General features: G+C 33.4%; 11 protein-coding genes across 11 annotated transcripts; 5 read left to right on the forward strand and 6 right to left on the reverse strand.

The window, feature by feature from the left end:
- Nucleotides 1-92: 92 nt before the first annotated feature.
- Nucleotides 93-842, forward strand: BmR1_04g05532 (conserved Plasmodium membrane protein, unknown function; the record flags this gene model as incomplete). The annotated part of the gene is made up of 3 exons (XM_021482398.1): nt 93-135; nt 156-296; nt 319-842. 3 exons carry the CDS (start codon nt 93-95, stop codon nt 840-842), a joined length of 708 nt encoding a protein of 235 aa, XP_021337646.1.
- Nucleotides 1,945-3,702, reverse strand: BmR1_04g05540 (stress-induced-phosphoprotein 1; the record flags this gene model as incomplete). Its single annotated transcript, XM_021482399.1, has 6 exons — nt 1,945-2,106; nt 2,129-2,362; nt 2,385-2,543; nt 2,566-2,852; nt 2,874-3,447; nt 3,496-3,702. 6 exons carry the CDS (start codon nt 3,700-3,702, stop codon nt 1,945-1,947), a joined length of 1,623 nt encoding a protein of 540 aa, XP_021337171.1.
- Nucleotides 3,703-3,785: 83 nt separating this feature from the next.
- BmR1_04g05545 (Queuine tRNA-ribosyltransferase) lies at nt 3,786-4,919 on the reverse strand (the record flags this gene model as incomplete). Its single annotated transcript, XM_012794261.1, has 1 exon — nt 3,786-4,919. One exon carries the CDS (start codon nt 4,917-4,919, stop codon nt 3,786-3,788), a length of 1,134 nt encoding a protein of 377 aa, XP_012649715.1.
- Nucleotides 4,920-4,939: 20 nt separating this feature from the next.
- Nucleotides 4,940-5,630, reverse strand: BmR1_04g05550 (conserved Plasmodium protein, unknown function; the record flags this gene model as incomplete). Its single annotated transcript, XM_021482400.1, has 5 exons — nt 4,940-5,041; nt 5,063-5,283; nt 5,304-5,457; nt 5,478-5,588; nt 5,616-5,630. 5 exons carry the CDS (start codon nt 5,628-5,630, stop codon nt 4,940-4,942), a joined length of 603 nt encoding a protein of 200 aa, XP_021337647.1.
- Nucleotides 5,726-7,159, forward strand: BmR1_04g05555 (conserved Plasmodium protein, unknown function; the record flags this gene model as incomplete). The annotated part of the gene is made up of 6 exons (XM_021482401.1): nt 5,726-6,005; nt 6,027-6,638; nt 6,660-6,727; nt 6,750-6,970; nt 6,991-7,057; nt 7,079-7,159. The coding sequence occupies 6 exons, from the start codon at nt 5,726-5,728 to the stop codon at nt 7,157-7,159; spliced, it is 1,329 nt and encodes a 442-aa protein (XP_021337648.1).
- Nucleotides 7,160-7,253: 94 nt separating this feature from the next.
- On the reverse strand, nt 7,254-7,649 carry BmR1_04g05556 (conserved Plasmodium protein, unknown function; the record flags this gene model as incomplete). Its single annotated transcript, XM_021482403.1, has 4 exons — nt 7,254-7,337; nt 7,359-7,473; nt 7,495-7,561; nt 7,583-7,649. The coding sequence occupies 4 exons, from the start codon at nt 7,647-7,649 to the stop codon at nt 7,254-7,256; spliced, it is 333 nt and encodes a 110-aa protein (XP_021337649.1).
- A 182-nt stretch (nt 7,650-7,831) lies between these two features.
- BmR1_04g05557 (hypothetical protein) lies at nt 7,832-8,936 on the reverse strand (the record flags this gene model as incomplete). Its single annotated transcript, XM_021482404.1, has 4 exons — nt 7,832-8,439; nt 8,464-8,505; nt 8,527-8,732; nt 8,755-8,936. The coding sequence occupies 4 exons, from the start codon at nt 8,934-8,936 to the stop codon at nt 7,832-7,834; spliced, it is 1,038 nt and encodes a 345-aa protein (XP_021337650.1).
- Nucleotides 9,115-10,461, forward strand: BmR1_04g05565 (GTP-binding protein; the record flags this gene model as incomplete). Its single annotated transcript, XM_021482405.1, has 6 exons — nt 9,115-9,161; nt 9,242-9,360; nt 9,384-9,407; nt 9,431-9,603; nt 9,625-9,862; nt 9,887-10,461. 6 exons carry the CDS (start codon nt 9,115-9,117, stop codon nt 10,459-10,461), a joined length of 1,176 nt encoding a protein of 391 aa, XP_021337172.1.
- On the reverse strand, nt 10,894-11,652 carry BmR1_04g05570 (protein CWC15; the record flags this gene model as incomplete). The annotated part of the gene is made up of 5 exons (XM_021482406.1): nt 10,894-10,957; nt 10,979-11,212; nt 11,234-11,291; nt 11,314-11,577; nt 11,598-11,652. 5 exons carry the CDS (start codon nt 11,650-11,652, stop codon nt 10,894-10,896), a joined length of 675 nt encoding a protein of 224 aa, XP_021337173.1.
- BmR1_04g05575 (UTP7, WDR46, U3 small nucleolar RNA-associated protein 7) lies at nt 11,854-13,542 on the forward strand (the record flags this gene model as incomplete). The annotated part of the gene is made up of 6 exons (XM_021482407.1): nt 11,854-12,026; nt 12,048-12,123; nt 12,146-12,409; nt 12,430-12,651; nt 12,673-13,317; nt 13,339-13,542. 6 exons carry the CDS (start codon nt 11,854-11,856, stop codon nt 13,540-13,542), a joined length of 1,584 nt encoding a protein of 527 aa, XP_021337174.1.
- BmR1_04g05580 (DNA polymerase alpha subunit B) lies at nt 13,834-15,685 on the forward strand (the record flags this gene model as incomplete). Its single annotated transcript, XM_021482408.1, has 9 exons — nt 13,834-13,884; nt 13,907-14,222; nt 14,243-14,409; nt 14,431-14,506; nt 14,527-14,612; nt 14,635-14,916; nt 14,938-15,153; nt 15,177-15,525; nt 15,546-15,685. 9 exons carry the CDS (start codon nt 13,834-13,836, stop codon nt 15,683-15,685), a joined length of 1,683 nt encoding a protein of 560 aa, XP_021337175.1.
- Nucleotides 15,686-16,127: the final 442 nt, after the last annotated feature.

The raw sequence follows: 16,127 nt of genomic DNA on the forward strand, positions 1-16,127 counted from the left end.
TACTTGGAGAGGGCGTATTGGGTTATGGATATAGCACTTTAATGCAGAAGGATAATAATGTGTCTAATGTATCTTTATTCTAGAATTAAAGAATGATAGTGTTGATAATTCTGAAAATTATCAATCCATATATAGGTAAGCAAGTATATATTTAGTAAATGCGAATATAATTACGGATGGATTGTCCGCTATTGGCTCTGTGGCGAGTGAAGTGGGAAATACAGTGAAGGATGTTTCCAGTGAAGCGCTCTTAGGAGAATTACAACAAATTGCAGACGGTGGCAAAATTATAAGAGGTAGCAATTAACTGTGACTTAGACGGCACTGAAAGCAATTTTGTGAATTCAATAGCTAATACGGTTATGAAAAATGTAGTTGGCACTGCAGTTCTCAAAGCTTCATCTGGTATTACACATAATGGTGATTTCGCCTTTTACAACTTTATGTACCCGGAAAATGATGATTATCCATGGGCATGTATCTGTGATGAATCTGATTATGAAGAGTATATTAAGGGCAAGAAGGACAAGGTTAGGTGCAGGAACTATATTGATTCATCCTTACAAAATGCAGTTTTATATTGTAACCCAGCAAATCATAACTCTTCCATAAATGACAATGCCAATAACAATCCCCCAAAGCAGATTGATAACCATGTGTCCATACCACAAACAGCGCCAGCAAATCATACCACAGTTTTATCTACGGAAGTCGACACTAATCACAATGAACAAAAACAACCAAATTCGCCTTCAGTTCCAAGTGAATCTCAAAATTCAGTGTCCGCTCCGAAAGATGAATCTGTTAGTAGCACCGTAGAAGGAGCCAAATCAAGTTCATAAAATCCCACTAAATCCAATTTACATAATTCAGAATACAAGGTAACTGCGAATATGCAAATATTTCCGTTATCTCATCGGCCAAATATTTTTTGAAATAACAATTTTTCTTGTGGAATCTCACCATTGCCACCTGTTTTGTAAATTACAAGTTCTCACGTTATTTATTAATCTTAAATGGGTTTGTCAATTGATCAAATATTTTAAACCAATTAGTCTATATTTCATATTAAACATTACATTAACAACCAAATACACACATATATTAGTTGTCACATCATAAGTCAGTCACATTAACTAATATCACTGGTAATTTCAGAGAATCTCATTACTAATGAACTTGATACTTTTTAATTTTCAAGTATACACAATGATTCAGTTCCAGCAGTTATTTAAGTCTTATTGCTTATATAAAAATGATATATATTTCAATAATGATACAATCCTTAGTTATTCTACGTTTGTTTTATATATTTTAATATGATGAGATTTACACCTAATAGTCTATAAACTGACTTATTATGTACTATAGCCAACAATGTACCTTAGTTATAGTCATACAGTAGCATTTTGGTATTCACATTTAACAAATAAATAATATATATAATATATAGTTAGTATATATGCCGTTTATACATACATTAAACAATTTAAATATCGAATAGCTAAGATACACAAAAAATCGTCATATAGCATTAAATGCTACTTGTAATGCCATAAATGTTGATTATGTATTTAATATATACGTAATAAATCAGATTGAAAGGGATTAAATATGTGATTAGCATTTTAATATATTATTGCGACTAATAATGTAACCAATGATATATATGTTCATTTTATTTTATATAGACATACATATTTGCTCTATGTGGAATAATAACTATTATTGGCTAAATTAAATTCAAACAAATGTTTTAGCCACCTATTAATTATATAAAACACCAATTATTAATGTCTAAAAATAATTAGTAATATTAGTTAATTTAATTAAATTATTGTACAGTAAAATTTTATAATTTTTATTATAATCAGTATAATCACTTGAACTAGACTAGCACAATGCCTTCAAAATTAAATAGATTGAATTAATGCATATTCATTATCATTTAACTTGAATAATACCGGCAGCAATAAGTTTGTTCACTGCGTTGGAAATCTTCGGGTCCTTCATGTACTCCTCCATACACTCTGGACTCTCAGTAATCTTCTTCAAAATCAAATGGAACTGTGGATCGCCAAGAATCGCCTGTATTTCCGGATCAGCCTGTATAAATTATTTGTGTCACCATAGCATGCCTATACTGCTCCTCATCAATCTGACCAGATTGCGACATTTCCTGGATCTTGGCAATACATTTCATCTTTCCATCACTACATTGTTGGTTATTTATGTCAGCTGCCAATCCTTTATCGTAGGCCTGTAATGCCTTCTGATATTCCTTCATCAACATATGAAGGTTTCCCTTCCTGGCCCATGCTTTTGAAAAGTTTGGATCGATTTCTAATGCCTTTTCACAATCCTAAATCATTTAGTGTAATTACTTTGAGTGCAAATGGGTATTCCAAAAGTTTCATATAAGCGGCAGCTCTGTTGTTGTAAATCTTTGGATCCTTAGGATTTCTCCGTACACCTTCATCATACTCTTTAATGGCAGCTGGATATTCACCCTTATTAAATAATTCATTTCCCTTTTCTCGGTGCTAAATAAATTACCGAAATTACTTGATCAGCTAGACCAACATCAATATAAGCTTCAGATTCAGCCTTCTCCTTCATCCTTTCTACCTCTTTCAGAGCACTGCGTGTGAATCTGTTGTTATCTTCCAATAAAGATTTTTTATAACTAGATATTGCTTCGTCATATTTGCCCATAGCTTTGTAGCAGGATGCCATTCTATTATATACCTTGGCAATATCATTAAAACTGGCTTTGACCTCGTACCTCATGTCTATGGCATCATTACACTCCTTAAGACATTTGTCAAATTCCTTCATTTCTAAATACACAGCTAAGTGATTCAGTTGATTACCTGCTTTGTTGTTACGATATATAAGGTTATTGGGGTTGAGTTCGATTGCTTTATCGTAGCATTGCAGAGCTTCGTTAAACCTCTTACTCTTGTAATGCTCGTTCCCCTGCTTCTTAAACTCTTCAGATTGCTTCTCATGTGGAGCTAGTTCCTTTTCTGGTTCTTTTGGCTCAGAAGTTTTTTTATACTCTGGGGATTCCTTGGGCTCTTGGGGAGTTTCAGGATTCCTTATACCCATAATGGCAAACAAAGCTTCTTGCAGCCTTGGATCGGGATTCTGAAACAAATATTGTATGTCTTGTGGATTTTTCTTAAGTGAAATCAAGATCTTAGCGACTTTAAGAATAAATTCAGGGTCTTCCTTAGCGTAACCAGCAAGTTTAGGATCATTATTCACAACATTAGACACATCCATCAGCGCTTGCATGGTCTCATTCCCCTCATTTTCAATCTCCCTCAAAGCATTTTGCAATGAAGTGTTGCTTGGATCTATTTCTAATCCTTTCTTATATGAAGCAATTGCCTCGTCACGTTGCCCCAAATTATACTGGGCATAGCCTAGACGAGAGTAACCCTAAGTGAATTTTTATTTCATGAATGAATGAATAGAACAAATTATTACCTTTGGCCACTTTGGATTTAACTCAATACACTTCTTAGCATCATCAAGTGCTTCTTTGTACTTCCCTAGCGACGCATAAGCACCAGAACGATTAGAATATAGTGTATGTTCAGTTGGATTGCTGATTATCCCTTTAGTAAACAGTTCTACCGCTTTTTCAAAATCACCAGTCTTAAAAGCGTCATTTCCAAGTGCTTTATAGTCCATGGGCACTATTATAATGATGTATCTACAGATATATATTATGTATCTATACTTAGTGTGGGGTCTACAGTATTATAATTACAGTTTTATTTGAAGTTGGATATAAATTCCTCGAATTTATGACCCTCAATACTTTCCCTGAGCGACTGGAAAAAGTGTGCATACATATAATTGTTATGTATTTGCAGTAGTACGGTTGCTAGTGTTTCGTTACATTTCAACAAATGGTGTATGTATCCACGGGTCTCTTCCCTGGGAGAGTATTGCGTTATTTTATTTGAATAATCATTTGCATATGTTTCTCCCCTCAAATTTATCACATATTCGTCCACAATTTCTGTGAATGAATTTTCTCTTTCGTTATCACCAGATTCCATCACAATATCTGCATTACACTTACTTCCACTTGCATAATAGTTGTATGGCAATAATGCTAAACCCATTTCCGACAATTTACTTGGATAATCAGATATTATAACATCGAATCCGCATGAAGTAATGTACAACACATTCTTATACCGTCCATCATCCAAGTGAATAAGTTTTAACTTGTTATTGGGTAAAACATTTATTAGCATGTGAATATATTCTTTTGGCGCGTTTTGCGCGATTTTGTACTCAAAACCTTCGATATTGTCCATATTTTCCCTAGAAACAGTAAATAAATCTCGCTTTTTCTTCACATATCTTAGGTAACTCTTGCAGGCAATTGGAAGATGTTTAAAATCTTTCAGATCATATTTATCCCTTTTTAAAAGCCACCTAAACCCGTGTTTATTACTAGTTTTTGCATGATCTCCATTGATTTCATCATGTTGTTCATTAATACCCAGTTTAATAACACGTTTTGATATGGAATCCGGGGCACAATCAACAATATTTATTCCATTATCTACAGTTCCATTAGTAATTAATTGCAAAAATTCATCATTACACTTTATAATAATATAAATATCATCAAAATCATCCTTTAGTATCACTTTCTTAATGTTGTTGGTAATTCTACTATCAGTAATTTCAATTACATCAGTTATCTGGTTATAATTTATCGTCAAATTGCTAGTTAGCAACAAAGGGGCCATTTGCTGCCCAAATTCCGTATACATTAGACCATTTGGTAAGTGTAAGTTTACCAATGGAGACCAACACGGAGTATCCACGCACCCGAATAATTTTCCACTTCTTACACCAGTGGTTGAATTACTAACAAATACCTTCATTTTTAAATTAAGAAATAAAATTATTTTTTTGGCCTAACTTTACCCCTGTAGCCATTAAGGGATCCCCTAAGTTGGGTGAGGTAGGAATGTAGTGACCGTGCAACGTCCTGTGCTCTTTTTTCCTAAATAAACAAGTGTCGTACATTATACAATTGGTATCCAGATGTGTAACCAGTGGATGCACATTCATCAATCCCTAAAGCTGCATTAATTTTCAAATTCTTCTCAATCTCCATCCTTTCCCTATAAAAGTGTTTTTCGGTCAATTCAAAAGACTTGCGTTTGGTGAAGCCTTGGTTAATGAATTCCATTTGTTTTTTGACAAATCTCATAACATGATGATCTTCATTATATCTATCATTTCCTAATTGACTGTCTTAGTACCCTTGGTGAATTCGTTTCCCTGACTATAGCAATTGTGGAAGCGCAAGTGAGGGTATTTAGCTAATAATCGAGATATCAACGGTAAATATGCATTAAAAGTGTTTCTATCGGTATTCATTAAATTGCGATTTTCTAGAGGTGGCGTAATTTCAGCCTGAATATGCTATCACAAACCCATTCTAACCATCGTGGTCTATCGTAAACATTGTTATCAACTAATCGTCGCATTTTATCTACAATATTGAGAGTTAGGCGACGGTAGACCGAAAAGTTGGTACCAGTACGCTAAATAACTCATCCTCTTACATGTACAGCCCCTTTTCCCATCCACACAATTTTCTACAGTTCACACATACTCGCACATTTACATACCAGGTATGTGTACCGGCTATGGGTAATTATAGGGCAATGGCTATTCCACTATGGACTTATGTAGTGTTATTGATCAATTATTTTATGAATCTGAATCGAATAATTGTGACATATCAATTGATTTTAGCAGTTTGTACTGCTTTTTCATTGAATCAGTTGAGTCTAATTACTTGAGTGTAAAATTGTGGGCGCACATCCTACACACCTATATAATAAAAATTTTACAAACAATTAATTCATTGAACGATAATGATACTGAAGATTTGTACGATATTTTAAATATTGAAAAGGATAGAATGATCAATGATTTCGCTTATTACATAATTAAAAGTGAGCACTAGTATCATTTAGGTTTAATCAATTCTTCAATTCCTGGTGCCCTAACTATTTTATCCAAAGCAAACGTATTACAGCTTTACCAACAATCTATTGACAATTTCATGACCAATAATGTTTCAAATGGCATTTATAACCTAAAGAATCCGATTGCTTTAAGTCTATACCTAGATTCAATATGGAAGCTCTTGCCTTATTTACAAGATCGGGATTATTACCTTGATGATATATGCCATAGATTCCACTGCAGCAATTTATGGATTTCAATATGGAATTCTGTAGTCGATTTAGACTATAAAAATCCAAATCCTGAAATAGATATGTTGAATGTTAGAGTAATGTTTATCAAATTTTTGCGCTTGTCAAGTGGTTTAATATACGGACTGAGAGGAAATAATTTTATCGCACATTACAACGAAGATAAAAACCACATTACCTGGAATTATATATTTAAAATTCTATATAATTCAACAATTTCTCACATTATTGCATCAAAAATTTATAAATATATAGCAGATTTGCTCCTTATCAGTTATGCAGATAAGTCACTTAAGATATTTCTTAAATTCCAATCTAGTAGACTTAAAAATGTCCTTGAAGTCAATATATCAAAATTTTCACAACAAGGTAACAATGTATTTTATTTAGAATCAAATGATCCTTATCAATCTAAATGTTGCGTTCAAATACGGGCTATTTATTCGTTATTTAAAAATGCAAGTTGAATACTCATTTTAGGGGGTAGTAGATAAGACACTAAAGCTATTACATAAAATTTCAAGTTTGAATGATGTAATTCTTGCACCATCAAATGAGGGTGGCACTATCGATTATTTTGCCGATAAAATGATACCAAGAATATTGCCTTGTTTCAACACAGGGTGCAATAATATATTCCATATGGATAACCCTGAAGTACACTTATCATCTAGTGTTTTTGACTTTAAATATTGTGACATGTAGGCAAATATTGATTTAGTTGTGGAGTAACCAGTTATTGTAGTGAAAAATGTAGATCGTTGCACTGGGATTCATCGCACCAATATGTAAGCATTTGTATTATGTAGGTTTGTGATACTTTTAAAAATTTACCGACAAGTTTGAAATTTAAATCCACACGGGGACAGTTTATTTCATTTTTTGATTGAGTTTATTAACAATAAATCATATAAATTATCAACTATTGTATCAATATTGATTGTAATGTCTTAGTAATACTTGAATGATATAGCTAAAATTGACCTAGTACCACTTACACTTGGGTATCTTTATATCACCCTTAATTATTTTATCGTTAAGCATCTTATTTTCAGTTTCTGGGCTCATCTAATTTATCTATTGACATACTATCTGGTTATGGTACATTTTAATACATTTTTCTAGAATCCTATATTGTTCAATGCATTTGAAGTTTGGAAACATTGTAGCGCTGGAACATATTACATATTCATCCAACTCTGACCTATGTTAATCATTCGTATACCTGCAACGATCGCGGATGTCTTTGTAAAGTTGTTTTTTGACCAACTTCTTTTTCCTAATTACATTTGCTAAGTTATTATTTTAATTACTCTCATAGTTCTTAAATTGTGTTAAAGTAATCCTGGGTTTTTGGCTATTGGTAGTGTCACCACTCATAGCCAGACCACCATGCCATAATATACTACAACTAAATATACGTAACTAACATATGTGATATGAATAGGTATATATAGTGGATAACCGTATATTTATAGACTTATTTCAAAAATTATTAAAATATCTCTCTTTTTAAAATTTAAATTAAATGCTAAGCGATGCACATTGTTATGTTACAAAAATCATGATTTATCCTTGCTCCCTTGATGCTTTAAATCACTATACAATTTGGTTGCGTAGTTTGTCAGTGAAAACAACCTATCAGATGCAAGTATTTCTGATAGATTACAACTAGACATTGACTTACGGCATGATGATAATTTGCGGTTTTTAGCGTTAAAAGAATTTGACAATAAGTTGCTAGAATTGGAGAGTATTCCACACCTATTCCATCCACGAGTTAATCCTGTTGAATCTGGGGATTGACTCAGGTAATTAGTCTCCAGGAGATAGATCTTCTTTTCCAAATTTGTACACTCAGCTTCGAATTGGTGTATCATTGCGATTATTTGACTTTGCACACTACTGGAGTTTGATACACAATTCAAGCTATTTGTACGCGATAAACTGGATTTGTTGTGTGCTTGGGATACGTTCATACGGTTAAAATAATTCTCCATATTTCTAGTACTAACATTACTTTCACTAACGGGTGAGATCGCTTCAATGTTTTGCAATGAAATTGTTTCCTTAGTTTCTTCATCTGTATCAGATCTTTTGAAAAATGATAAAATAGACTGATAAGAGCGTTTGGCTTTTATTTTGGACGTTGAATTGGTTATTAGTGGCTCTAAGTTAGGATGTTAATTATTACCAGTATGCACTTCGGGGTCATTGCATATATTATGTATGTTATCTATATTTAAATTTGTGTAACCATAATTATCATTATTTTTGGCATCGCTGTTGATTATTTCCGTATCTAGATAAGTGCCATTGGATAAAAACGCATCTTTAACTATGTTGGTGAATGTTCTTTTATCCACCATACCTCCTGGGCAATTAAAGTATTTTTTTTCATTTTTACACTCAGAAATGTGTTTAATATTGGGATTATCGACGTATTCATTCTTTTCTTCTAGGCTAAATTATAATTATGGTTTACCTCTGTGACAAATAATTTTTTGATGGATTAATAGGTGATATTTTAAATTCCATTTGATCCTGATCGTTTTCATCAGGATTATTATTTATGTAAGAATTTAATCTTTTGTTCTGTGATTTGGGTTTACTTTCGGTTTTTGAATGGTTCCCTTTGGTTGGCGATTTTACAGTTCCCTTGGCCATAATTGAGAATGATAATACCAAAAATATTATAGCCATTCAAATATATTAAGTATATATGTTATTTTGCCTATTTTTGCGATTAAAGCCTCCGAGATGCATGTGCATAGCCATAATACGCTAGACCATTATAGGGTAACACATCCACACAGATATATATACAGTATATACCTCTGTGACTATGCCCCCAAAGGAAGAATCAAAAACACCTAATATAATACTTGGAAGGTGGATTACATTCAATATTTATTGCATTAACAACACTATAAGTGTCATTAATGTCACTTATATCACATAGTGTCATGTAGGCCAAAAAACAATCTACGTATCGGATTAGTCGGGTTACCAAATGTCGGAAAAAGTACTACTTTCAACATTTTGGGAAATGCCAGTGTTCCTGCAGAAAATTATCCTTTCTGTACGATAGGCAAGTTTACCAACTTAACATAGATCCTCATGAAGCGCGAGCTAACGGTAATCTGATAATTGTTACATAGTAAGAGACGCTAGATTTGACTGGTTATGCGATCACTTTAAACCGATGAGATCGATACCAGCAGTATTGACGATATTTGATATTGCTGGGTTGGTTCCTGGGGCTTCAAAAGGCGAAGGCCTTGGGAATGCTTTCCTATCTCACATAGAAGCGGTTGATGGATTATTTCATGTGGTAAACATAGAAATTATGTAGATTCGGGCCTTTGATGACGATGAAGTTATCCATGTTTTGGGAGAAGTAAATCCAATCAAGGACGCAGAGGCAATTCATAAGGAATTAATTCTCAAAGACTTGAGCAAGGCTAAAAACATGCTTGCTGAGATCAAAAAAGTGGCTATTAGGAACCAGAGAGATTTGCAAAAGAAGATGGAGTTGGAAGTATTGGAGAAATCGATAGAAATGTTGGAAGATGATAAATGGATTATAAATGGTAACACGCACTATTCTTATTCAGGCAATTGGAAAATTAATGAAGTAGATGTGTTAAATAGTTATAATTTTTTAACAGCAAAGCCAATGGTTTACTTGATAAACCTCAGTGAAAAGGACTTTTTGAGAAAAAAGAATAAATGGCTCGCCCCTATCCATAAATGGATAAATGAAACGAATCCCGGGCCTATTGTACCCTTCAGTGCAGCATATGAATCCAAGTTAATTGAAGAAGTATCCAACATGACAGAAACTGTTGCTATAGAAGAAAAGTCGAAGACTAGCCAATTGAACAAAATAATTCATACCGGTTACACTGCGTTAAATCTAATGCACTTTTTCACCTGTGGGCCGGATGAAGTTAGGTGTTGGACCATTAGGAAGGGAACAAAAGCGCCGCAAGCGGCTGGTGTCATACATTCAGATTTCCAAAGGGGATTTATCTGTGCTGAAGTTTATAAATATGAGGATATCGTAGAATATGGCAATGAAGCCAATGTCAAGGCTAATGGGAGATATCTCAAGAAAGGAAAGGATTATATAGTGGAGGATGGCGACATTATTTTTTTCAAGTTTAACGTTACAAACCCCAAGAAGTGATTAAAAGTTATTTATTTAAAATTATATCAAAATTAACTAATCATGTTTATAATTTATTGGCATTCCATTTATAGAAAGCTGAAATGAATATATATCTATATTACTTTTAAAATGCTTTTAAAAGCTTAGTTACTATGCCAATTTATATACTTTATTTATTTTTATTAATTAATTGGAAATAGCTGATTTGGGCGACTAATTGAACTAAAAACGGAATTTTAATTGCCCAAATCGACTCATTTTAATGAATAATAAATATATTTAAACTAAATAATCATCTGATCAAACTTTTACAGAATTAAATGTAATAATTAACACTAAATATACAAACTATTCAAGCATGTTCTAGAATCTCCAGTAATTAACAATAACAAATAAAAAGCTGTAAAATGAATAACAAATTATTCATTTAAGAATGTAATACAAGAAAATCTAAACGATATACTTTTCCAAAAACTTCTTATGGAATTCACTCCTAACAGTGTCATTAATGTAACTAGATAAGTATAAACCATACTCTTTGTTTCTAACAGATTTTTCCTCCTTTTCATGATTTTTAAAAACTACATCTTGATCCCATGACTTTAAAACTCCACTTAAAATGGGATTGGCAGACAATATTTTTTGTCTTTTGGCATCAGCATTACTAAGCTCCTCTCGCTTCCTCTGGCTTTCCTCCTTTTCCTGTTTAATCTTCGACAATTCCTTTAACAGTTCCTGTTCCTCATCTGAATCCTCCTTATCATCATCACTAGATTTAAAATTTAGTTACCTGTAATTTGTAAATTCAGGACAATCGTCTGAATCTTCAGGGTAGGCATTTAAGTCCTCTAAATATTCAGGCTCACTTACGATTAAGGAGTTCCTGTAAGTTTTCTATAGGTATAAAATTGTTATCAATAGGCACTTCATTATTGAGTTGTGCTAATTGCTCTTCTTCCTTCTCCTTTAGTTCCAATTTGTGTTGAAACTCCAACTTATTATATTCAATAGATGCGATAGTTTCATCGTCACGATGTATACCCTTGTCAACACTTAAATTCACTCCATCACGGGTCTTCAAATTCTTATATCCTGGTAAATCCCTACTAGATATCTTCCTACTAACCACAGTACCTATGTGACAATCGTCCTACCAATTTTGGTCTTCCCTATGGCGTTGAACCAGGTAGGTCTATGGGCTGTGGTCATTGTAACAAAATTTGACAATTTTTTGCAATATAAAAACAATAATTACACTACAATAACGAAAATATATACCAAGTGTTATACTTTGGGTAACTAGGCACTGCTTGGTGTAGGGTGATAATTGAATCCATAGGTTAGGCATCGGTTGTACTATGAGTAATATGTGGTTTATTAGTATTGCAGTTGACAAATAAATTAAGTTTAATGGCTGCAAACTTGAATGTTAATCCAAATTTGATAAAATTGCACTCTTTGTTCAACAAAAATAGAAAGCCCGGCCTAAAGGAGAGACGTGAGGCACGCTTAAGAAATTCAATCGCATCTAATTCACAAAAACTAGCTAAATCTACTGCTATTTTAACAACTACAGACTCTGGGTAAATTTCTTATAAATTTAGATCTTTTGATACTGGCGGTAATACCATATACCACGATAAACTATCCGGCTCATTAACTAAGGGCATAATTGATAGGGTATTCATTACATATTATACAGTTATTTCACCTTAAGCTTGGTTATGGGCCTTACCGGGTCAAGTACTCCCTCAATGGCCGTCACTTGCTACTCTCGGGTAGAAAGGGAACCATATCGTTGTTGGACACTCACACTTTACATCTATTTTGCGATGTTAATTTGCAACAGATTATATATGATATTACATTTTTCCATAACCATACACTTTTTGCAGCATCTCAATCTAAATATATCCACATTTACGATAACTGTTGTACAGAAATTCATTGCATCCGAGACACCATGGTAATCAATGTTTGACTCAGTTATCCTATAGATTGGAGTTTTTACCGTTCCACATGCTGCTTACATCGATAGGTGAATTTGGAGAACTAACGTATCAAGATATTTCAACGGGGAAAGTGGTATGCAGACACAGAACAAAAAAAGGAACTTGCGATGTTATGTGTTCTAATGATAAAAATGCCGTAATAAATCTTGGGCATAGGAATGGAGTAGTTAGCTTATGGACTCCAAACGTTGGAAAGGTAGTTATTTAGTTTATGTAGCCAGTAATTGAATATGTTGGCCACAGGGGTCCGGTTACGGCAATAGACACTTATGACGAACATTATATAATTTCCAGTGGTATGGATGGGCTATGGAAAATTTGGGATTTGAGAAAAAATGATCAAGTATTCGCCCGACCTGTAATAAGTTCAGTAGCACCAAAATCTCTCTGTATTAGTCAAAAAGGGGTAATTGCATTGTCTGTCGGCCCCCGAATTGAATTCTACAAAAATGTCTTTGACAAATTTTCACCGGTACATCCATTCCTAAAAATTGTGGAAGATGGTGACAGTATTGAAAACATAGCATTTCAGCCCTTTGAAGACATTTTATGCTATGGATCAAAATACGTCGTTAGAACAATAGTCGTCCCTGGTTCTGGCGAGGCTGATATTGATACGTTTGATGCGAATCCATACCAAACTAAGAAACAACAAAGGGAACACGAGGTGCATCAGTTACTTGAAAAATTGCCAGCAGATACAATATCATTGAATACCAACATCATAGGTACCGTTGTAGATCATTTACCTAATGTTTCCCTTAATAATGCGGTACAAACTGATTTAATAGACCCCAAACCCGATGCTATTGGTAAAAAAATGAAATCAAATAACCGCAAACGCACCGCAAGTAAGCTAAAGGTACGAATATAACTAATATAGTCAAAAGCATACAACAAGACATTCGCCAGACGTAAAGAGGCCATGGAGAAAAAGCTTCATGAGATAATGACTAAGAAACCAGTTGAACTAAAGGAGTTACAAAACGAAGTTATGGCGAAGCATATTTTTGGCGACACCTACGATAATATAACGAAGGGTAGCGTTAAAGGAGCTGCACTTTCTAGATACTATAAGAAGAAGTGATTTCAAACGAATGTAGCAGGTTAAAATTCTAATTTTAATTTGTTATCATATGAAAATTATAACAAATTAATTTGTAGCAACACAACTTAGCATAATATTGCAAATAGTTACAGTATTTAATTATTAGTGGAACCATTATGATATTGGTGAGGTAATGACAATTAAATATATAAAATGGACGCATTTTTTTCAAATTATATCTAAACCTTCCTTCATCTAACCACACATTGCTGTTTGTACAACATCACCGGTTTCACCACTAGATATTGGTGTGTAATTATTTAAATAAAAATGACAGATCCACCTGTTGAGATAATGCTTTCAAACATATCATCAGAATTGGTAACTTGTAGAATTAATGCAGTTACGTGTGTTGTCTGGGAATGATGATGATGAATTGTTTAGGACACTGAGGGAGAAGGCTGATGCTATTGGCCAGAATAAGAAGAAGCTACTTGAGTTGGAAGATTGGCTCATGAATATGATATCACAAGCTTCAGCCAAGGGGTCGTCATTTGGCAAGATTTTGTACCCCGAGATATCGCAGTACGCTCGGAACATCAAGTCAAATGTTGACATGGGGAATTGGAATCATTACAACATATATAAAGGTGCACAATGTCAAAGCGGCATGCCTATTGTCGGTATAAAAACGAATAATATAAATGAATGCATAGTAGGTAAGTGAAATATCACACAGATGATAGTTTAAATAATGTAGTTGATTATAAAACTAGTGGTTCATCGCCTGAAAACATAGCAATGCAGATAAATAATAAAATTGCTAGGTTCCAAAACCTTTTCATTAAGTTTGCCAGGAAGGCTAACAAAGACTTCCAAATCACACCTGTGCACGAATCAGCTTCGGTAATTCAATTAATTAAACAGAATGACTTATGTGTATACGGGCGTATTTGGTGTGAAAGTGAAATTCAAATTAACGAACATAACATACTAATAGAAGGTTCCTCATTTATAACTTAGGAGACTATAGTAATAGCAAAGGCAAAATTGCTCAGGTTAGAAATATCGAAAATATGCCCTGCATTTGCCTATTTCCAGGGCAGATGGTAAAATTGAAAATCAATTTAGGTTGCAATCAAGGGGAATGCCATACAAGATGACTTCAGTTTTAGGTATATGGCTAGTAATATTTACACTGGAATTCCTGCTGAAAGACCGTTATTACATAGACCAAAAGAGACATCTTTGATGTATGGAGGGGAAAATGTGCATATAATGGTTGTACGTTCCCTTTTAATAACTGAGAATGGAGATAAGGTGGATTTCAATGGTGTATTTAAGAAGATAAAAGACGAAGCGCCGCACTTGGTTATATTCATGGGTCCATTTGTCTCCGCAAGAATAATATCAGTAAACGAGTTTCTAACATAGTTTCAGTCACAGAATTTTAAAGAACTTGGAGATTTAATTTCTATATATTATAAATTCATCGAGGAGATCAATACGTTATCACTACACTCAAATACCAAAAACACAAAATTTGTACTAATTTCTCATAGTTATGATTTGTGTTCAACGCATCCATTACCCCAACCTCCACTTAATTCTAAAAGTACAGCTTTGGCGAATTTGATCACATCAGACAATGTAAGTATTTGTGGCTTAAATAGTTAATATATTTACCAAACCCGGGTTACCTGAGGGTTAATGAAGTTATCATAGGCATAACGTCTTGCGACCCAATCACTAGTATATCAAGAAATATGGTTTGCAGGCCTGAAGATAAAGCCCTCAATTTAATATGCCAGCAATTACTCCAACAGCGATCATTCTTTCCTAATTACCCTTCTTCAAAGTTGCCTTCTGAATACGCTATCGAAGTGAACAAGTTAAGACATTTGGAATTCCCCTCGCAATATCTCCCACATCTATACTTATTCTCATCCAACTACAAAAAGGATCCATTTGTTGAAATTGTTTCTGAACGTTGCTTCGTTTCAGTTTTTTCTCAGTCACAAGGTAGTTAAATGTTTATAAAGATTCATGGAGTGATTCGAAAACATGTTCCGTGGCTTCGATATTTATATTGCCGCCTAAAATTGTGGATGACAACAACGAAGAAACTAGTCTGCTGTTGAGTGACAGGTTGATTGTGGAGGCGGGGTTATTCGTAAAGTAATTACTATCTTTATTTATCACGATAAAAAAACTATCAATTACGTGAAATAGATACGGATATTATATCATTTTTGTTAAATAAAGCATTCTTTCCACCTATTAATTTGATAAATGATATATAAGCGATTAGACATAAGTCTTAAACGTTCATATTAGCATATCTATAATTATGCGATTAATTTATTCAACGAGAATAAGAATGATTTAATGAATTATGGTCATCAATCAGCAATAATAATTCATAATAATCTATATGATGTGTAATCTTTGATATACTCAGATGTATGTAAAAGCTGGTCATTGAATAAGTGTTAAATTTGAAGAATTAAAACAAACCACCTATTTAAATTTATTTAATTGAAATTCAAAGTAAAAATAATTATAGTATCAATAATAAATAGAAATATAAGAAGAGAAGAAAATTACTTTGAAGGATTTTACAA

This window comes from Babesia microti, chromosome IV, assembly GCF_000691945.2.
Source record: "Babesia microti strain RI chromosome IV, complete genome".
NCBI classification, from domain to species: domain Eukaryota; phylum Apicomplexa; class Aconoidasida; order Piroplasmida; family Babesiidae; genus Babesia; species Babesia microti.